This window comes from Esox lucius, chromosome 20 (genome assembly GCF_011004845.1).
Source record: "Esox lucius isolate fEsoLuc1 chromosome 20, fEsoLuc1.pri, whole genome shotgun sequence".
NCBI classification, from domain to species: Eukaryota; Metazoa; Chordata; class Actinopteri; order Esociformes; family Esocidae; genus Esox; species Esox lucius.
Window position 1 is genome coordinate 17,529,509 of NC_047588.1, and position 23,099 is coordinate 17,552,607.

The 23,099-nt window shown below is 41.3% G+C and overlaps 1 protein-coding gene and 1 long non-coding RNA gene across 3 annotated transcripts; one reads left to right on the top strand and one right to left on the bottom strand.

Moving 5' to 3' along the window:
- Positions 1–968: 968 nt before the first annotated feature.
- On the bottom strand, positions 969–15,903 carry LOC105019175 (DENN domain-containing protein 4B-like). 2 transcript variants are annotated; one of them, XM_020040817.3, is made up of 6 exons: positions 15,840–15,903; positions 12,504–12,660; positions 12,183–12,252; positions 11,896–12,065; positions 1,496–1,621; positions 969–1,102 (listed from the first exon to the last, which is right to left on the bottom strand). In XM_020040817.3, exons 2-6 carry the CDS (start codon positions 12,639–12,641, stop codon positions 995–997), a joined length of 612 nt encoding a protein of 203 aa, XP_019896376.3. In that variant the 5' UTR covers positions 12,642–12,660; positions 15,840–15,903; the 3' UTR covers positions 969–994. The 2 variants fall into 2 exon arrangements, with proteins under 2 accessions (XP_019896376.3, XP_019896375.3); XM_020040816.3 differs by having other exon boundaries at positions 1,020–1,621.
- A 475-nt stretch (positions 15,904–16,378) lies between these two features.
- On the top strand, positions 16,379–22,037 carry LOC109614790. The gene is made up of 4 exons (XR_002195718.3): positions 16,379–16,868; positions 16,986–17,049; positions 17,166–18,305; positions 21,857–22,037. It is a non-coding gene; the product is annotated as an uncharacterized LOC109614790 (long non-coding RNA).
- Positions 22,038–23,099: the final 1,062 nt, after the last annotated feature.

The window sequence follows — 23,099 nt, forward strand, 5'->3', positions numbered from 1 at the left end:
GCCTTCATCATCTCCATCACCACCCTCCTCTTCTTTGCCTTCCTCCTCCTCTCTTCCCTGTGTCCTTTCAGTCTGGCTCACAACACAGGAATTCTTATTCCCTGCCTTGTACAACAGGTCGATCTGTCTATTCTCCTTGAATATAAAACACAACAAGGACTCTTTAACTACAAAAACAACTTCTGTTAACTAGTATAGCAACAGTATGTTTACTAATGCTAAGATATTAGTGCTGAAATGGCTACCTTGAAGAGATGGGGTTCACTTAACAGAAAGATAATGGAAACAACATTATAGTGACAAAATAGTTCATAAAGCTCACCTTTGATTGGCCACTCTTTGTTTTTCCATCCTTCAGTCTGAACACTTTCAAAGCCTGAAATCTTCTTGTCACGTCCTCTAGCAGAACATCCACCTTGGCTTTGTATTTTCTGTTCAACTTCAGTTTTCTCTTTCTCCATAGGACCTCCATCTTTTTTATCTCTCTCCTCATGTCCTCCAACCCTTTCCTCACTCTTTTAAACATTCTATTACATCGTTCCTCAAAATGGATTTGGTCCGGTTTTCTTCTGTCATTTCCCAGTGCCTTCTGACGGCAATTTACAGTTGTGGGATCAGTGGGAGTCAGTACAGTTTCTGCTGTTTGGGATTGATTTGGAAACTGTGCAGGTTCCACAGTTTGTGAGTCAGTGCAGTCAGAATGACTGGTAGTCACTGCAGTTTCTGTTGTTGGGAGGTCAGTCAGAGTCTGTGCAGGTTGCAAGGTTTGTGAGTCAGTAGTAGTATGGTAGTAGAGTAGAATACTGCAAATGTTGGAGGGCACTCTTAAGAATTTTAACAGTTTTTCTGCAGAAGATTTGCCAGAACAAAAGGTGCAGAAACTCATCAATGGCTACAAGAAGTATTTGTTTTTTCATTTATTTTGTGATAATGCAATAACAAGCTTTGGTAACAAATGCTTTCTTTCCAAATGTAAATGTATCCAAGAAGAAAGTTAATTATATAACTGCATATATATTTGGCCTCTGTACACAATGTAAACCATTTGGGTGATATTTTTACCCAGTCCGTCTGCACACACTAACCACTGAACGCCTTTTTCCTGTGAGAGAGAAATAAGTCTTTAGAGAGAAATTCCACAATGCTTCTGGTGTCACACACACACAAACATACACAAAAAACAAACATACACAAAAAACAAGTCCAACAAAATTGAAGATAACATGGTTGTATCGCAGTGAGATACGTTTGTCAACACCAAGTGAAATAGCAGATAATTAAAGACACTTACATAGCATGTCATATCCAAAATACAGATACAGGTAAATAAAAATAAATTAAAAAGGGTAATGTAATCAACCAAAAATGAAGGGCCACTCTTCTTGAGGGGCAGCACATGGGGTCCCGAGATGGAATATCGGTAGATGAAGGTTTGGAACTTCTGGAAAACTGTGAAGAACGGCCAATGGGAAAGAACACACACACTCTTCTTCACCTGGAGTGTGCGATTGGTGATGGGCCGCTGGTCTACCACACTCACCAGGCCCAGACGCACACTCTGCCGCTCCGAGAGGCACTCCCGCGGGAACAACTCGTAGAACTGGATGGCAGCACCATAAACCTAAGATGGGACAAGACACACAAAGAGAAGTAATATTCATCAATAGCTAAATGCTATGACACTAAGCGAAGAGTTACATTCAGCAAATGTTACGGATACTGAGAGAAAAGGTGGGAAATATTTTTGTATTATTTCATTCATTTTAAATTTGCATCTCTAGGTAACCCAAAACCTGGAATTCAGGTAGGAAAGCATGATACTGAATTGCTACATGCAAGCCAAACACCAAAAAATGAGTATGTATCAGAGATGGGGACAAGTCACACATGGTCAAGTCCAAGCAAGTCTCAAGTCTTAACCATCAAGTCTCGAGTCAAGTCTCAAGTCACAGTTCGGATAAATCAAGCAAGTCAAGTCAAGTCAAGTCAAGTCAAGGGTTCACCCTAAGCAAGTCAAGTCGAGTCCTTATAAGTTTCAAGTCAAGTCAAGTCACAGTACTAAAGAGATGAACACACACACACACACACACACACACTGTCATCTGTTTCTGACGTGCGCTCGGTGCGAAGCTCGATTTCATCATCATCATCATCATCATCTTCTTCTGCTTATCCGGGGCCGGGTCGCGGGGGCAGCAGTCTAAGCAGGGAGTCCCTCCAGACATAGTCCCTCCAGCGTGTCCTAGGTCTTCCCCGGGGACGGGACCGGAACACCTTCCGGTGTTTTTGGGGGGGACGAAGCGGAGGGATCTTGAATCAGTCTGAAGGGGTTGTATTCACTATAACAACCGCCTCGCTATACCTTATCCCGCTTATTACATGGCTACCTACCAAATAAATCTATAATTTGACAAAAAATATTGATTTCAAAAGGAATTTATTGATTTAAAAACGATTGTATTGCTTCCTTTAAAGAAAATAGTCCGTTCCGTCTCTGGTTAGAATTCTGCTGCGTCCATAGCAACGCGCTGTTTTTCATGGCAACGGTCTGTTATCAAGAAATAACACGCATTCTGCACTGGAATTCAGCCAATCCATGTAATAAGGGCTAATAATAACAACCTTATAAACTAATTATTGTGACTGAAAAACTGCCTTATATGTAATTACGCTGTAATTATTCCTGTCTGTATGAGTAAAAAAAAAATAATATTCGAAATGTTTAGATGCTAGTAATCACATCGGCGCCTCCATGTTAGCCTTTCATGCAGTAACTGTTAAGTTAACTGTTATGGTGTAAGCACAATGCTTTTTAGTTTCCACACGCAGTCCACAAACACTTTAAAATGCGCACATTTAATACAGACGTTATAGCCTACGTGTAATAATATACATGCCCGCTCATTTTAAGATGCCCATCAACATTAAAATTCAGGCTATGCCACTGTTATAGTCAAATTCCCTTACATCTATTTACCAGAAGTATTCAGTAATGATAATGATCACATTTCTAACAAGAAAAAAAAAAAAAAACATAATATGCAACCAAGGCCAAATTAGTAACTTAATCGTTATAGATCTTAGTGAAACTGAATATAAAGAGATTACTTTCTTACCTTTCCTTGTGGTTCTTAAAATAACGAATTAAATTTGACGTTGTTGCATATTTTGCATCTGGCAAATCTTTTTTTATTCACACGGTCCAGTTCAAAGTCCTTGTATCCAAACGATACTATTTGTGGAGCTCGACTAACGTTACTGTCAGCCATGTTTGGCGCGGTTTGAATTGTGCAGCGTTAAAGGCACATACGCTGATTAGTGGTGCTGATGTCACAACATATAAAATAATTGTATTGCTGTTTGTTTATTATAAGTTCAAGTCAAGTCTCAAATAACTTGTTCTCAAGTCAAGTCATTTTCATACTTTAATCAAGCAAGTCACAAGTCCTGAAAATTGTGACTCGAGTCAGACTCGAGTCAAGTCATGTGACTCGAGTCCCACACCTCTGGTATGTATCAACATTAGAACATCTAGGTGTCATTAGTGTTTGACCACACCTGATAAACAATTTATTGGGAGCCATGGGATTTTTGTAAAATATGAATACCCCGGCCTACTTGGTTATTGAATTAGATTTTGTTGTTACAACCAGAGAATTACCAACTAACACCTTATTAGTGGCTTGTCATTGTGATGTCATAAACCCTGATGGTGCTTCACCAAATAATTTGATGTGTTCTTGGTTACCACGGTAATCATTATAGATATATATATCAAACAAAATTAACAGAACACACCACATTACAAAATATTCAGTCCGTGAAACACACTTAGAAGAGACATCGTTGTTATTTCAGCATTTTGAAATTGATATTATACATTAATTGGAGCTTCCATTCAACAAATCAACGAGTTGTGTCCATGCCACACAGAATAAAACAAAAGAGAGGGGCCAATCCAGGACTCTACGCCACTGCTGGACTTCGGTAAACCAGCCTGTTCATTTATGGTTAACACTATGTATTTATTATTCAAACATCTAACCATATCAATTGCTGGAAGTATCTAGATTAGATTACATTCAACTATATTGTCACCACAGAGAGTACAAGTACTAGGACAACGAAATGCATCTAACCTAGAAAGTGCAAATAGCTGTGTGGATAGATGTAACACAGTAAATGGCTAGAATGTACAGGACTATCAGATATAGTTATGATTACAGTAATAAACAGTGAATACAGTCGACAAATGTGCAGACAGTCTAGCTATTCTAAGCTATTGTTCTTCCTTTTTGAAAATGTCCTTTATTGTTTCATTTCACTGATAAAATTGACTGTAGATTTGAGCTGCAACATATTTTAACCTGACAGACTCTACAAAACATCTTAGGGTGGTCCTTAAGAGAAATCAACAGTGATTGCAGACAGGTTTAACGTTCTCTTTCAAAGCTCCATGCCGACCACCAGAGTCAAGGGTTCAGGCAAACAGCAATAAAAAACAAATATGTTTAAGTTCATAAATTGCTTGAAGTATTTGCTGGACTGTCTCTCTATTCACATAACTCGAGCTAGGGGAGCACAGCATCAGAATATGCTTAACAGTAATATGTTTTCTAAAATGTATGAACAAATACCAAAAGAAACCTAGCTAGTGCATCCACAGATGCAAGATCTTAACAAAATTGTAAAGAATCATTAGACAATATTCATATTATTGTGATCATTTATTCTTGTTAGAAAAATGGAGTAGACAAGTAGGCTTACATGGTCTGTTGACTATCAGGCCTGCAGCCAAGAAAACCCTTTCAGCCGTTAGAGATGTTGCCAGGATGCACCGGTACACATTCACTAGCTGTGAAAATCCACCAAAAGAGTCACAATATACCTGTAAACAGTTTCATTTAAGGCTTACTGAAGCTTGTAGCCAGCAAAGTTTATGAATATACTGGACAAATCCTAATGCATACTTTGTTCTGCCTGAGGGGTGGATCAAACACCTGTCTCCTGCATGGGAGTCCACATCTCTAACCGCTATGCTATTTAACAAGGGGTAGTCACTCACTCAGTAAGAGACATTCGCTCTTTTTGGCCGGCTCCTCTTATAAAGAAAAGCGGTGCCAAAATTAACCTAGAAACATTTGTATCTGCTTAAGAGGTTGCAATGAAACATGAAATTGAACAGTCTTTGAGGTCCAAAGTTGAATATCATTGCTATAGCCAATAAAACATGTATTTTTATTTAATTAGGCAAGTTGATTAAGATCTGATTCTTATTTACAGAATCGATCTGGGGGGAATATTACAGGGGGAGAAATTAGGGTTAACTTTCTTGCTCAGGGACATAGCTTTCACTTTGGAGCTGGAAGCTTTATCTGATGCCCTACAGCAATAATGTTTGATCCATGTTTTTGATAATAAAACATTATTTATTTCAGGATAATAACCAACACGTCCACCCAGAGTGGCCAATCCAGGACCCGACAATGTTGCACTACTGTAAACCATCCCCAGAGTGTCTGTACTGACTCTGTCATTCAAACAGTGAAACACACTCGTAAGGCAGGGAGGGAAGTTATGAATCGCAAGCGCAGTTTGTCTATCTGCCCAAGAAGGCCAAAAACCGTGAGTAAAAGAGTAACTTTAAAAAAAACATTAAAGCCAAATGTCCGTTTTATTGATCCCATACGCAAATTATTCATCTTGTGTAGCGATTTCTCATACATGATGAAATTAAATCCTTATTTTTACACAGGAGAAGGGGAACTTTGTCCACCGTGAGAGAGGAAGATCAAGGACCCGACACCACTACCTGACTTCAGTAAAGCAGCCCATACATTTATTAGTTATACTATATTTACGCAACCACTTCCTAACAACCTTTTGTGAAAAGCCTCAAAGCAGATGTGGTAGTGGTCTTTGCCAAACTAAAAACAGAATTGTTACATTGTGTCTTAACAGATCCATACAAAGCAAATAGTCAACACTGATTCTGTGACCCAAACATTGTACTCACAGGCGGAAAAGATTGGCATTATGAATCGTGGCCGGAGTTTATCAGCACCCCCAAGAAGGCCAATAACAGTGAGTGAAAGAAAAACTCAAATATGCCCTTTATGCTAATAGTGATTCATTATTCATGCCATGGTCTTCTCATCGATATGGTATTGAAACCTTTTCTTTTCTCAGAGTGACAAGAAAATTGTCCAGCGTGAGAGGGGCAGATCAAGGACCAGACGTCGCTGCCATACTTCGGTAATCCAGCCCATACATTAATTATGTACACAAAGTGTGCACAAAAGTTTGCATACCCTTGGAGAATTGGTAATACATGTACCATTTGTAAAGAATACATGTGTGAGCAGGCAAAACACGTCTTTTTTCATTTCTTATGGGATTCACATTCAACTGTAGGTCATAACAGAAGGGCACAATCATCAAACAAAACATGGCAACAAAGAAAAACATTCACTGATCCCTGTTGAAAAGTCTGCATACCCTTAGTTCTTGGTACTGTGTATGGCCCCCTTTAGCATCAATGACAGCGTGCACTCTTTTGTAGTAGTTGTCTATGAGGCCCTGAATTCTTGCTGGTGGTTTAGCTGCCCATTCATCTTGGCAAAATGCTTCCAGGTCATGCAAATCTTTGGTCTTCTTGCATTAACCGCACATTTGAGATCTCCCCAGAGTGGCTTGATGAAATTGAGGTCAGAAGACTGTAACAGCCACTCCAGAACCTTCACCTTTTTCTGCTGTAACCACTGGAGGGTCAACTTTAGGGTCATTGTTGTGATGGAAAGTCCAAGAGTATCCCATGCGCAGCTTTCATGCAGAAGAAAGCAAATTGTCTGCCAGTGATTTCTAAATACATGCTACATTCATCTTTGCCATACATATTCACAAGATTCCCTGTGCCTTTAGAGCTCACACACCCCCAAATCATCAGTGAGCCACCATCATGCTTCACAGTGGGGATGGTATTCTGTTCACTATAGCCCTTGTTGACCCCTCTCCAAACATAGCTCTTATGGTCTGACCATAAAACTCTATTTTGGTCTCGTCACTCCAAATTACAATGTGCCAAAGGCTGTGAGGTGTGTCAAGGTGTTGTCGGGCATATTGTAACTGGGCTATTTTGTGGCATTGGCGCAGTAAAGGCTTCTTTCTGGCAACTCGACCATCCAGTTCATTTTTGTTCAAGGATCATCGTATTGTGCTCCTTGAAACAACCACACCATCTTTTTCCAGAGCAGCCTTTATTTCTCCTGAGGTTACCTGTGGGTTTTTCTTTGTATCACGAAAAATTCTACTGGCAGTTTTGGCTGAAATCTTTCTTGGTCTACCTGACCTTGGCTTGGTATCAAGAGCTCCCCAAATGTTCTACTTAATAAGTGATTGAACAGTACTGACTGGCATTTGCAAGGCTTTAGGTGTGTTTTTATATCGTTTTCCATCTTTATAAAGTTCCATTACCTTGTTATACAGGTCTTTTTGACAGTTATTTTCTGCTCTTATCTAGGCTGCTCAGTGCATCCATGTGAGAGCTAACAAACTCATTGACTATTCATACACAGACACTTATTGCAATTTAAAAAGCCACAGGTGTGGGAAATTCACCTTTAATTGCCATTTGCACCTGTGTGCCACTGTGTCTGTAACAAGGCCAAACATTCAAGGGTATGTAAACTTTTGATCAGGGCCATCTGGGTGATTTCTGATTTAAAAAGGAGCCAAACAACTATTTGATAATAAATGGCTTCATTTTAACACTATCCTTATATTTTGCATGATCAGTCATATTTTCTAAAAAATAAGGCAGAATTTCACAATTTCTGTCAGGGTTTGCAAACTTACGAGCAGAACTGTATTAACACTGCCATTTTCTGAAAGTCTTTGTGAAGGTGGTCTCATGTCCATATAGGCTTATCGATTTAACATTTTGTCCTAACAGATCCATACAAAGGATAAATTCGAAACTGACTCTGAAAACATGGAAACAGAACTGACTCACACTGACTCCCACACCATGGAAACAGTACTGACTCCCACTAACGCTCAAACCATGGAACCTGCACAGACACTGACAGACTCCCCAACCACAGAAACAGCAGTGACTGTGAATTACTTCCAAACAGTGGAAATTGTAGTGATTTTGACTAATAGCCAAATAGTCAAAAATCGACAGACTACCAATGACTCTCAAACCGTGGATTCCCTGAAAGTAGAAAGTGTCCAAAGACCCACTAATTCTGACAGCTCTGACTACCAAAATGTTGAAAGTGCTAAGAATCTAAATGACTCCCAAACAGTAGAAACTGCAGTAAGTACCACAAATACAGATTGCCAAACGATAGAAAATGCTCAGAATCTCACTATCTTCCCGGCAGTCAAAACTGCACTGACTGTAGCCATTTCTAAACCAATGGAGAATGTACTGACTCCATATGACACCCAAAGACAGGAAACTGTAGTGACTCCCACTGACTCTCAAAACGTGGAATCCCGATCAGGACAAACTGCACTGAGACCCACTAATTCTGACAGCATTGACTTCCGAACAGTTGAAAGGGCTCAGAATCTCACTGTCTCACTAACAGTCAAAAATGAACTGACTCCAGCAGACTCCCAAACCAGAGAACCTGCACTGAATCCGACTGACCCCCCAACTGTGGAAACTGCACCAACTCCTGTTGACTCACATACCATGCAACCTGCACAGACTCTGACTGACTTCCCAATAGTACAAACTGCAGTAACTATCATTCATTCTGACTGCACTGACTCCAAAACCATGAAACCGGCACAGACTCCAAATGACTTCAAAAGACTGGGAACTGACCTGACTCCAACTGACTCTCGAACTGTGGAATTCAGAACCGTACAAACCGTACTGAATCCCATTAACTCTGACAGCAGTGACTCCCAAACTGTTGAAAGTGTTCAGATTCACACTGTCTCCCCAAAAATCCAGACAGTGAGAGTGGAACCTTTCACCCAAACCGTTAAAAGTGCACAGAATCTCACTGAAAACCCAACAGATGAAACTACATTGACTGCAGCCGAATCTCAAACCATGGAAACTGCACTGACTGCAGCCGACTCTCAAACCATGGAAACTCTACTGACTCCAAATGACTTCCAAACAGTGGAAACTCTACTGACTCCAAATGACTTCCAAACTGTGGAAACTCTACTGACTCCAAATGACTTCCAAACAGTGGAAACTCTAATGACTCCAAATGACTTCCAAACAGTGAAAACTCTACTGAATCCAAATGACTTCCAAACAGTGGAATCTCTACTGACTCCAAATGACTTCCGAACAGTGGAAACTCTACTGACTCCAAATGACTTCCAAACAGTGGAAACTCTACTGACTCCAAATGACTTCCAAACAGTGGAAACTGCACTGACTGCAGCCGACTCTCAAACCAAGGAAACTCTACTGACTCCAAATGACTTCCAAACTGTGGAAACTCTACTGACTCCAAATGACTTCCAAACAGTGGATACTCTACTGACTCCAAATTACTTCCAAACTGTGGAAACTCTACTGACTCCAAATGACTTCCAAACTGTGGAAACTGCACAGACTTCCACTGACTCTCAAACCGAGGGATCCCGAATAGTACAAACCACACTGAGTCCTATTAATGCTGACAGCACTGACTCCAAAACCTTTGAAAGCACCCAGAATCTCATTGTCTCCCCAACAGATGAAACTGCACTGACTACAGCCGACTCTCAAACAGTGGAAACTCTACTGACTCCAAATGACTTCCGAACAGTGGAAACTCTACTGACTCCAAATGACTTCCAAACAGTGGAAACTCTACTGACTCCAAATTATTTCCAAACAGTGGAAACTGCACTGACTGCAGCCGACTCTCAAACCAAGGAAACTCTACTGACTCCAAATGACTTCCAAACAGTTGAAACTCTACTGACTCCAAATGACTTCCAAACAGTGAAAACTCTACTGACTCCAGATGACTTCCAAACAGTGGAAACTCTACTGACTCCAAATAACTTCCAAATAGTGGAAACTGCACAGACTTCCACTGATTCTCAAACCGAGGGATCCCGAACAGTACAAACCACACTGATTCCTATTAATGCTGACAGCACTGACTCCAAAACCTTTGAAAGCACCCAGAATCTCACTGTCTCCGCAACAGATGAAACTGCACTGACTGCAGCCGACTCTCAAACCATGGAAACTCTACTGACTCCAAATGACTTCCAAACAGTGGAAACTCTACTGACTCCAAATGACTTCCAAACAGTGGATACTCTACTGACTCCAAATGACTTCCAAACATTGGAAACTCTACTGACTCCAAATGACTTCAAAACAGTGGAAACTCTACTGACTCCAAATGATTTCCAAACAGTGGAAACTGCACTGACTGCAGCCGACTCTCAAACCAAGGAAACTCTACTGACTCCCAATGACTTCCAAACAGTGGAAACTCTACTGACTCCAAATGACTTCCAAACAGTGGAAACTCTACTGACTCCAAATGACTTCCAAACAGTGGAAACTCTACTGACTCCAAATGACTTCCAAACTGTGGAAACTCTACTGACTCCAAATGACTTCCAAACTGTGGAAACTGCACAGACTTCCACTGACTCTCAAACCGAGGGATCCCGAACAGTACAAACCACACTTAGTCCTACTAATTCTGACAGCACTGACTCCAAAACCATTAAAAGCACCCAGAATATCACAGACTCCCCATCGGTGAAAACCACACAGACTACTACTGACTCACAAACTGTGGATCATGCACAGTTTCCAAATCAATCCCAAACAGCAGATACTGTACTGACTCCCACAACTGTAAATTGCCGTCAGAAGGCACTGGGAAATGACAGAAGAAAACCGGACCAAATCCATTTTGAGGAACGATGTAACAGAATGTTTAAAAGAGTGAGGAAAGGGTTGGAGGACAAGAGGAGAGAGATGAAAAAGATGGAGGTCCTATGGAGAAAGAGAAAACTGGAGTTGGAGAGAAAATACAAAGCCAAGGTGGATGTCCTGCTAGAGGACATGACAAGAAGATTTCAGGCTTTTAAAGTGTTCAGACTGAAAGATGGAAAAACAAAGAGTGGCCAATCAAAGGTGAGCATTATGAACTATTTTGTCACTATAATGTTGTTTCCATTATCTTTCTGTTAAGTGAACCCCATCTCTTCAAGGTAGCCATTTCAGCACTAATATCATAGCATTAGTAAACATACTGTTGCTATACTAGTTAACAGCAGTTGTTTTTGTAGTTGAAGAGTCCTTGTTGTGTTTTATTTACAAGGAGAATAGACAGCTCAACCTGTTGTACAAGGCAGGGAATAAGAATTCCTGTGTTGTGAGCCAGACTGAAAGGACACAGAGGGAAGAGAGGAGGAGGAAGGCAGAGAAGAGGAGGGTGGTGATGGAGATGATGAAGGCTCAAGGGAAAAACACTGGGGTCATTTGGCTTGAAATAGGTCTGAGGGGGGCTTGGAAAGGTTTAAAGAAAGGGGGTAGATTTATCCTGGGTGAATCCTAGGATGATATAAAATTGCATACAATAAACTAACCTTTCATCAGAACTTACTTTGCTTGCTGGCTGGATTTAATAATGAGGAAACGTTACTACTACTTTGATAATTAATGATCATTGATCAATATTACTGCAGGAATCCAAGATGGAGTGCAACATTTCTACATCAGAGAAATATATCTTAAACTTATGACAAAACTGACATAGAACTAAAACTGATACATCCACCTGACATTATATACAAGAACCTTCCTATAGAGTTTGAACTATAACATACTGTATTGGACAGTGTAACCATGGTGGAGTATTAGTGTATTAGAATGCCTGAGAGCCAGCCAGGCGCACCCACCTTGTCTCCACTGGCGCTGGTGAGGACAAACGTGGAGAAGACCGGGAGCTGGTACTTGGTGTTGAGGGGCCAGCTCTCCACGGTCACGCCCATCGGCAGACAGAACATCGGCACAGACTCTGGCAGGGGGAACGACTCCACGTCCGCCTCCGGATACCGACTGATGAGACCTGGGAAACACACACACCTTTTAACTGTGAGAAGTCAAGGTCAATAGGCCTTCTCTGTGTATAAAGTCACATAGAGACTCAGCAGGATGACTGCTGCTGTGACTATGGAACCCTTACCTGCTTCATAGACGAGGGCGTTGGCTTTGGCTACAGCTCTCTTATAACACAGGTATAAGGCTGGACCCCAATGTGGGGAGATCAACAAAGCAGTGAGATAGAGGGGGACCGACGATGGGCAAGAGATTAAAGGGGGATTTCATTGTTTTACAAAATGACGGAAGAGATTTCCATGAAAGTAATCAATGGTTTAGTTTTTATTATAAACTTCAATAAACTTTAGCTACTGCTAGCAAAAAAGAAATCTACTGAACCAGCGGTCACGTATTTTAGCAATAAAACAGAATTTACTGTTGAAAACAGATAGTTCTTTAGACCTACCATGCCAGTGTTGAGGTTTTTGTCCACCCGGCAGAAGGTGTGAGGGGCCGCCTCGCCCTTACTGGGCAGCAGGAGGGAGATGTCAGTTACCCCCAGGGTGTGGAGGGCCTGGGACTCGTGGGCCCGGTGGTATGTCATTCAATAACGTACACTGAAACTAAATGACTTAACTGTTAACAATTTAAAATGAAGTGATCGCATCACCACCTGCATGAAAGAAGCTCTTAACCTTGGGTGCCAAAATAAATGTTTACAAAGACAACAAACACACTGAGCCACCCTCTGTACCAACGGCCCTCACTATAGAATTGTAAAGGGGCTCCGTTGACCAATCTGTTGGAATGCAGTAACGCCAGACAGGGCCCAACAGGCAGGACGTTACTCCACCCACTTTGCTAAGCATCAAAGCGACACCAACCAACCAAGCTCTTACTTATTTCATTAATTTATAAATTATAAAGAGAAACCATCTGAGGCCATCGTCTCTTTCAAAGTTAGATAATTATTTGTAGTAATTAATGTAGTAATTAATGTAGTAGTTTTTTGCCTCCCTCAAACACACACCAGTTGTATACAAAGCTCTTGATATGGTTGGAGGAGGAAAATTTCTCCACTCCCAGCCACTGAACTCTGTTGCTCCTTCAAAGGGATTGTTGGCCTCTGTGGCTTCTGTCACAAGTCTCTTTGTTTGAGCATTGAGTTTTGAGGGATGGATTTTTCTTGCCATTACCTGAGTGTTGTGATTCAGCTTCCACTTTCCGATTATTGTGCTGACTGAGATATCCAAACACTTATATTATTTTGTTGCCTTCATCTATAATTTTGTTTCACTTTCTCTAAGTTCTGGAAGATGGTCTTAGGTCTTTAAACAGTGGGATTTTTATCCAGATAATGTAAACGGCAACTTAATGGTTCACAGTTGTGATCAATGTTAAGATAACTTTTATCCGTCTAAACTGGAAGCTTCCAGATAAACTCAAACAAATGTCATGTTACAATATTTTATTTTGTATGTAACTGTTTTAACATAAAACATTAAATAAAATGAAATGTCTGTTAATAAATTACCAGTCAAACTTTTAGAACACCCATACTGTTCCAATTATTATTGAAATGTAACCAGTTCAAATCCAGTGAATAACCTGAAATGGTACAAAGGCAAGATGTAAACTGCCTGAGGTTTACAAAAACTGAAAAATAATGTACATTTTAGAGTCAGGGAACAAGCAATGAGTTAAAAATCTACAGCTGTGTAGTGTAATGAAAGATGTGTTTTGGAAGGTTTGTGAAGGTGCCATGTTGTCTTGCGTCTCAGCTCAGTGGGACACACTAATCTCACACCAATGGGCTTATTTGCATCCTGAAAGGAACATATACACAGTGGGGGTCAACGTAGCCCCATCTGCTCAGACAAACCTGGTGTGAGGATGGACAAATCAACAAAGTAGAAGTATGACTTCCATTGGATTAACTGCACTGATGTTTGGTCTTATGTGTGTCCCATAAAGCAGCCCGTCCCTTACTTTTATATCCGGAGATGTGAGGGCCCACGCTGCAGGAAAACCACCAAACAAACAGCACGTGTGGTGCACCAGTCTCCAATGAGACTGGAACAATGTGTGCAGTTGGGAATCCAGTGTATTTGTCTGACTGTCACTCGACAACCTCCCCAGACCTGGAAAGCACCACATGTTCTTGGTCTAGTCATTGTACTATTTGTTCAGCACAGATCCTGTTTCTGGGTTACATACAAATGTACCTCAGATATGTATATTGCAGATTGTGACCAAATGCAGGACTGTGCCTGTCTTAGGTTGTCTCAATATCACAGTTGGGATCTTACCCGTTATTGGCTAACCAGCCCTCTTCACTGGTCACACTTCAGGTCACATATCGGGGAAGATTTGAGGATGTAATATATGTCAAAAGAATAGTTCATGAGCAGCCCATATCACACAGCAGTTCCAAAGTCCCCCAGAGAATGATCCAAAACCGCCACGGACTATGAAAACTTGATGTGCAACTTTTTATGAATAATAATAACTGTATGTTATTACCATTTAAAGGAATTCTGCATAATGGAATTTGATTATTTGGATTTTAGTTTGAAATGAGAAGCATGCCAACGGAGGCTCAACCATCCAGAAACTGAACCTCCAACCTCTATTGAATCAAAGGATGTGGATTAGAAATGTTACCTGGGAGCTAAATGAATTAATATTTCACCCTAGATAAAAGGGCAAATGGATACCACATATCAAGAGCAGGAACCACAGCTACCTATTTAGTAACTTAGCCCTCATAGTATCCACTGAAAGTGTAGTGGAGTAATACCCAGGCCTAGCTGGTTAAACAGTGAGCAGTATGGCAGCATTAAGAGCTCTTTTTGTAGATCATTGTCTGTCCAGCAGTGACAAGAGCTTTATCCCATTAGCCACATAATGGGCTTTAAGAATTCACATAGTAACGATCACAGTGGCCTAATCTGAGCTGGAATGGCTAGTACTCCTTCTCTCCCTGCATACTGCTGAGCTTTAACACCATTTCTCTGTACCAGGCTTGGTGGTCTGTCGAAAATGTTTTTGGTTTTGCCATAAGAGTGACTGATTCAACAAATGGGTTTAGGCCACTGAGAATTTGGTTCCGAGAATGGTGTTTAGTGTTTTAGTAAATCAGAAAAACTGTAATAATATTTAATGCCTAAAATATTATTAAAAACATCAGATTTAGAGTCACTCTGATTCTCTTGTTAGATATAATGAAAAACATACAATAAACAGCTGTTTGGGGAATCTTTCTGTATTTTTCTTTTTTTTAATATAAAACAAGTCACAGCCATATAAACTATAACAGCAAACACAACATTTTAAATACTTAAATCTTAATTCCTCTGTTTACTTGACCAATAAAATAAATAAATATAAATCACAAATAATATCCTCTTGAAGTCTGGTGCATAATAAAGAGGCCATACATTTAATATTGCCTACGCTCAGTTGGGGAGTAACTTATTTCAAAAAAATACCGTACCAAGAAAAATATTGTAATAGTGGTTGGTTGGATGGTATATCTATGATAAAATTAGCCAAGCCATATAAATTGTTATTTAGTTATCTACTCCACTCATTTTTCTCAGAACAATGATAGGCCTACCTGGTGTTACATATTTTTCAAGTTTCAAGGTTTATTTGTCAAATGCACCAAACAACACAGCCATGGACGCGAATAATTTAGACAGGATCGTTTAATAGATTAGGCAACTATTTAGATAGCTGTAACATGGCGCTGCCTTAAAGATAAAACATTATATATCCAGATAACACACATAATTCTTACCGACGTCGGCCGGGCATACACACGAGATGTCGTGCCGAAATACACATCGGCTACTCATCGTCGGCTACTCATCCGCAAGATGTCGATTTTCCCTTCCGCCGATGTTTGAACGACGCTTCCCGCCGACGTTTAGCCGACATTTAATAGCTCTACAGCCGACGTTCAATAGCTCTACTGCCAACGTTTAATTGATCTACTGCAGAGGTTTAATAGCTTTACTGCCGAGGTTTAATAGATCTACTTAGGGTTGCCAACTGTCCCGAATTAGGCGGGACGTCCCGAATGTTGAGCCTAATTAATTTGTCCCGTTTTTTTACTACTACGCTGATCCAACCACTGATACAACAGCAGCAGTGCTGATCACCACACTTGAGCATGCACTTGAGATTGAGAATGATCACTGACAGGGCGACACCTCACATCTGACCTATCATCATCATCCAATCACATATCACAGCCCCCTTCACACGCGCATCAGTATACGTTAAGTAAATGCGCCAATACCTCCACACACACATAAAGAACGTTGTTCAGTCGATAGTCGATTTGGCATGTGGATAAAACTGCAAATATGTTTAAACCTGCAGAAAAGAAGAGACTGCAGCTACAATAAAAATTGGGAAGAAAAATATATATGGATTAAGCCCGTCAGCGGTGACTCAACAAAAAGCCTTCTGTACTTTATGTCGCAGGGAATTTTCAGTTGCCTATGGAGGTGAGAATGACTTGAGTAAACATGCTTCCACAGAAATACACAAGAAGGCCACATTAGCTAAAGGTGCAAGCAATATCTGTGGATTCTTCGGGGTAACTACTGTGGAAACTGACAAAATAGCGGCAAGCGAAGCCTCGTACGTGTATCACACCGTCAAACATGGACTCCGCTACAATAGCAACGACTGTCTTGTTAAGCTAAACGGTGCATTGTTTCATGACTCAAATGTTGTGAAGAAGATGCGCTTCGGGAGAACGAAAGCAGAGATGATCACAATTAATGTTTAGGACTGAATGATCTATCTCCATCTGAAGGTGAGCATGTGAACTAATCCCTTTAAATTAGCTATCATTATGACAAATGGCTAACAAGCATACAATGTAGGCTAATTTCGCACAAAACCAGCCCACCGTTTATCCCTCATTTCATAGTGACAGAGTTGGCAACCCTAGATCTACTGCATACGTAAAGTGAAGAGGCTAGATAAAGCCTAAGGTATGAACTTTATTTACATAATGTACAATTTAACAAACATAAAACTAAACCCTAAACAAAAACACCCAACAATTGTGCATTATATGCTACACATGAATCGTCCTCTTCTTCCGCAGGTCTCTCCCTCCAGCTGCCGTGCCCGCTCTTTCAACCTCGATCTCCGTAATTCCTGGCAAACGTGGGTTTTTAAGAAGAGAACCTGAAAGACAAAATATGAAGCGATTGCAATAAGTATGACAGTGATTTTATATCATTCATTTTAACGTGATTGCACCATGTAAAGACATTTAATTTTTTTTGTTAGACGTACACAATTTGTCAGTGTACAAAACCGTTCTTATGGTATGTATTTTCTGCATGCCATTTGAAAAACACAGATCACACTGTCATAGTCAGAGCTACCAATACGCTCTAAGCAGACGAGTTGAAACAGTAAAACAGACATCCTGATCGCGTTCAAAACAACTCTCGTTCTCCCTACACTAAACAAATGATATCAGAGTTTTTGCCAGCAGGAAGGAGACAGAAGGATCTATCCATCAGAGGAACACATGTTATAGATAGAGAGATAAGGCCAGTCACCAGAAAATGTAGCCATCAATATTGCTGCCACAATTGTATCCCCAGTTATATTGACACATACTGAGAAACACAGACGTTAGGTAAAACAAGTTTGGCTAGCTAACACTAACAGTACTATTTCCATGCTTATCCATGATTGTTCATCCAACATTAAATGCCACATAAATGTATCGGTTTTCAATGTGATTTTCTTCAGGGATAAATTGTTCAAACTATTTCAACAAAAGAGAATGGGGGAACAGGGACAAGTGTCAGGGTACTTTAAAGTTGGATTAAATTATGTATTATACTTGAATCTGAATAACCTTATTAATTAGGATAAATTATTATTACCATCTCTTAAAGGTTATGCTCTGAGTTTTTATAAAATATTTTTTCGGGGGTCTATGGGGCCCCCTACAAGGCCCTCCTGGAGGGGGCCCTCGAGGAGCCACTGCCACCACCACCACCGGAATGGTTTGATGAAGGGGCCCCCAGGGGTTTGGGACTACAAGCCCCTGCCACCTCCCCGCTCCTGTCCCTGTGTCCACTCACGGTCCTGAGGTGGGCGGCCGCCTCTTCCTGGTTCTGAGGTTGAGCTGCCGTCTCCTTGCGCACCTTCTGTCCTGGCGCCTCCAGCTCCCCTGACTCCTCCTGCTCCTCTGACGGGGCCACCCCCTCTTCCAGATTTCGAGGTGGGGCACCCGCCTCCTCTTCCTGCTCCGGCTCCGGCTCCTGCTCCACTTCCTTCTCTGGCTCCTGCTCCCCTTCCTTCTCTGGCTCCTGCTCCCCTTCCTTCTCTGGCTCCTGCTCCCCTTCCTTCTCTGGCTCCTGCTCCCCTTCCTTCTCTGGCTCCTGCTCCCCTTCCTTCTCTGGCTCCTGCTCCCCTTCCTTCTCTGGCTCCTGCTCCCCTTCCTTCTCTGGCTCCTGCTCCCCTTCCTTCTCCGGCTCCTGCTCCCCTTCCTTCTCCGGCTCCTGCTCCCCTTCCTTTTCCGGCTCCTTCTCCCCTTCCTTCTCCCCTTCCTTCTCCCCTTCCTTCTCCGGCTCCTGATTCCCTTCCTTCTCCCCTTCCTTCTCCGGCTCCTGATCCCCTTCCTTCTCCGGCTCCTGCTCCCCTTCCTTCTCCGGCTCCTGCTCCCCTTCCTTCTCCGGCTCCTGCTCCCCTTCCTTCTCCGGCTCCTGATCCCCTTCCTTCTCCGGCTCCTGCTCCCCTTCCTTCTCCGGCTCCTGATCCCCTTCCTGCTCTTGTGCCGTCCATCCCTGTTCCTGGTCCCCGCCCTGAGGCGGAGGGGGGAGAGGGGGTACTGTGAGTTCCTGTTCTGTTTGGTTTAGCTTTTGGTTTTTGAATGCAGTCTGTCCTTGTCCTTATTGTTTACACCTATGTCTTGTTTGCCCCTCGTTGTGTCCCTTTTTAAGTTCCTCCTGCCCCAGTGTTTCTTGTTGGTCATTGTTTGCTGATACTGTTGCCAGAAAGATTCCCCAAACAGCTGTTGTTGTTTTTTTTTTTGCTTTGTTGCATGTTTTTCGTTATACCTAACAAGAGAAACAGAGTGACTCTAAATTGCATCTTTGTTTTAAAATTTTAAACATTGCTGTGAAAAGTTATTTGCTCCTATCTGATGTTTTGATTTATAGTTTTGGCATTGAATGTTATTAAGTCTTCAACCAAAAAACGAATGTAATGTATTAAAGAACATTTCTCCTATGAAGACAGGTAAGCAAATAATCCTATTTTGGTCACACCAACCAAGCCTGGTACAGAGAAATGGTGTGAAAGCTACCAGTATGCAGGGAGAGAAGGAGGACTAGTCATTCCAGCTCAGTTTAGGCTACTGTGATCGTTACTACGTGAATTCTTAAAGCCCATTATGTGGCTAATAGGATAAAGCTCTTGTCACTGCTGGACAGACAATGATCTACAAAAAGAGCTCTTAATGCTGCCTTACTGCTCACTGTTTAACCAGCTAGGCCTGGGTATTACTCCACTACACTTTCAGTGGGTACTATGAGGGCTAAGTTACTGAGTAGGTAGCTGTGGTTCCTGCTCTTGATATGTGGTGTCCATTTGCCCTTTTATTTGGGTTTTTGTAGTCGGTGATGGTTTTTGTTTGTGCTCTGTGGGACTTTGGATGCTGTGGCATGTGGGTGGTGCATCTTTTTTTTATTGTAAAACATGATAAAACTGCTACGGGCTGCTCGAGAACTACTCTTGTGAAATATATTACATCTTCCAATCTTCCCCGGTATGAAGTGTGGCCAGTGAAGAGTGCTGGTTAGCCAATAACGGGTAAGATCCCAACTGTGATATTGGGACAACCTAAGACAGGCACAGTCTTGCATCTGGTCACAATCCGCAATATACACTCACCTAAAGGATTATTAGGAACACCTGTTCAATTTCTCATTAATGCAATTATCAAATCAACCAATCACATGGCAGTTGCTTTAATGCATTTGGGGGTGTGGTCCTGGTCAAGACAGTCTCCTGAACTCCAAACTGAATGTCAGAATGGGAAAGAAAGGTGATTTAAGCAATTTTGAGCGTGGCATGGTTGTTGGTGCCAGACGGGCCGGTCTGAGTATTTCACAATCTGCTCAGTTACTGGGATTTTCACGCACAACCATTTCTAGGGTTTACAAAGAAGGGTGTGAAAAGGGAAAAAGATCCAGTATGCGGCAGTCCTGTGGGCAAAAATGCCTTGTTGATGCTTGAGGTCAGAGGAGAATGGGCCGACTGATTGATTCAAGCTGATAGAAGAGCAACTTTGACTGAAATAACTACTCATTACAACCGAGGTATGCAGCAAAGCATTTGTGAAGCCACAACACGCACAACCTTGAAGCGGATGCGCTACAACAGCAGAAGACCCCACTGGGTATCACTCATCTCCACTACAAATAGGAAAAAGAGGCTACAATTTGCACAAGTTCACCAAAATTGGACAGTTGAAGACTGGAAGAATGTTGCCTGGTCTAATCAGTCTCGATTTCTGTTGAGACATTCAGATGGTAGCGTCAGAATTTGGTGTAAACAGAATGAGAGCATGGATCCATCATGCCTTGTTACCACTGTGCAGGCTGGTGGTGGTGGTGTAATGGTGTGGGGGATGTTTTCTTGGCACACTTTAGGCCCCTTAGTGCCAATTGGGTATCGTTTAAATGCCACGGCCTACCTGAGCATTGTTTCTGACCATGTCCATCCCTTTATGACCACCATGTACCCATCCTCTGATGGCTACTTCCAGCAGGATAATGCACCATGTCACAAAGCTCGAATCATTTCAAATTGGTTTCTTGAACATGACAATGAGTTCACTGTGCTGAAATGGCCCCCACAGTCACCAGATCTCAACCCAATAGAGCATCTTTGGGATGTGGTGGAACGGGAGCTTTGTGCCCTGGATGTGCATCCCACAAATCTCCATCAACTGCAAGATGCTATCCTACCAATATGGGCCAACATTTCTAAAGAATGCTTTTAGCACCTTGTTGAATCAATGCCACGTAGAATTAAGGCAGTTCTGAAGGCAAAAGGGGGTCAAACGCAGTATTAGTATGGTGTTCCTAATAATCCTTTAGGTGAGTGTATGTACATAATTATACATACATTTATTTTAAACAATGTACTCACTGCAGATGAATATTTTCACGTCTCTAGGTGGGAACACAGGAGAGGTATAGGACCCAGATGCAGAGAGATTGATTAAAATCATAGTGTTTAATTCCAAAGGGTTAAGGCAAAAATTGTAGTCAAAACACAAAGCTCAGGTCATGAGATTTTCCTGGCAGGCAATCACAAGGGCAGGGCAGAATCGTTAGTCGAAGAACCACAGGGCCAAGGTCAGAACACAAAATCGCGACTAAATATCGGGCTCAGTATGTCGTTTTCACAAACAATACCTCACAATAAATAAAAACAGAACTAATATAGAGGGAGCTAACAAGGCACAGGTGTAACAATAATGACAAAAGAATAGGCTAGTTTCAAAAACAAAGAAAACAGAACAGAAAAGGCTACATTCAAGAACAAATGCAAAACCAAAACCGAACAAAACAGAATCTCACAAACACAGCCTTACATTTTCAATGGGAACTGATTTAATACTGGTGAGAACGAGCGTCATTATGAGAGTTGCTAATGAGTTAGCTATGAATATCATAAAGGGGTGTGGGTTTGCTGTTGTCCATGTCTATACCATTTCAGAAACCTGGACTAGACTTGTTTCTTTGTCTCTTTCACTCACAGACACTTTGCAGGCCATTCCCAGTTGGACCAGACCCCAATTATCTTCTTTCATGTTAAAGCTTCTAACTTCAACTAGCAAATTGAATGGCCACATAAGAATATAAAGTGCGGTCTTCACTTATTGGCACCTTATGTAAAGATGAACAAAAAATACTATTAAGTCTGTATATTGTTGTTTATAAATGTAATTGTATCCTAAACATTTTCTAGAAATGTAACCTTTAATTCAAGTAAGAAAATCAATCAATCAATAAACTAATTGACATTTTTCTCTAGTACGTGTCATGATTATTGGCATTATTTGCACAAAATTCTTATACAATAAGTGCCAGTTTCGCAAAACACGGATTAAGCCTTGTCTATGACTAAAAAATCTAGTTCAATAGAAAACTCCATTGAGCTTGTTTTTTTTGTCTTAGAGTAGGCCTCATCTGTCTCTGTGAAAACGGCCCTATATGTAATAAATGTTACTTCCTGTTGATATTTTTTTGAAGTACATTTGAGTGATTTGAAACTCAAGTGGTCAGGATGACTTTCACCTAGTTGTAAATATGGTAATTGGTGACCGTGAGTCCGTGACGAATGGCAAATTCATCCATCAGCATAAAGTAGATCAGAGAAGATCAGAGAACAAACAAATGAAATGAGACAAAAAATGTAACCATTGTGAATAAGGCAATGGCTATAAACATGAAATACTCATCTTCACTATCAGGACATTAATGAAAACATGCCTCACAGGTCCTCAACTGGCAGCTTAATCTAATAGAGGAAGAACTCCTTGAAAGCCAGTATCCCGGAATCACCTCTTCAATGTTGACGTTGAGACTGGTGATTTGCGTGTACTATTTAATGAAGCTGTCAGTAGAGGACCTGTGAGCCTTCTGTTTCTCAAACTAGACACTCTAATGTATTTGTCCTCTTGCTCATTTGTGAACCGGGGCCTCTCACTCCTCTTTCTTTTCTGGTTAGAGACAATTTGCACTGTTCTGTCATGGGAGCACTACACAATGTCATACGAGATTTTCAGTTTCTTGGCAATTTCTCACACTGAACAGCCTTCATTTCTCAGAACTAGAAGAAAGTTTTTTGTTTCTGGCCATTTTGAACCTGTTATCCAACCCACAAACGCTGATGCTGAAGATATCGAATTAGTCTAAAGATGGCAAGTTTTATTGCTTCTTCAACCAGTATAACAGTTTTCAGCAATGCTAACATAATCGCAAAAGGGTTTTCTGATGAT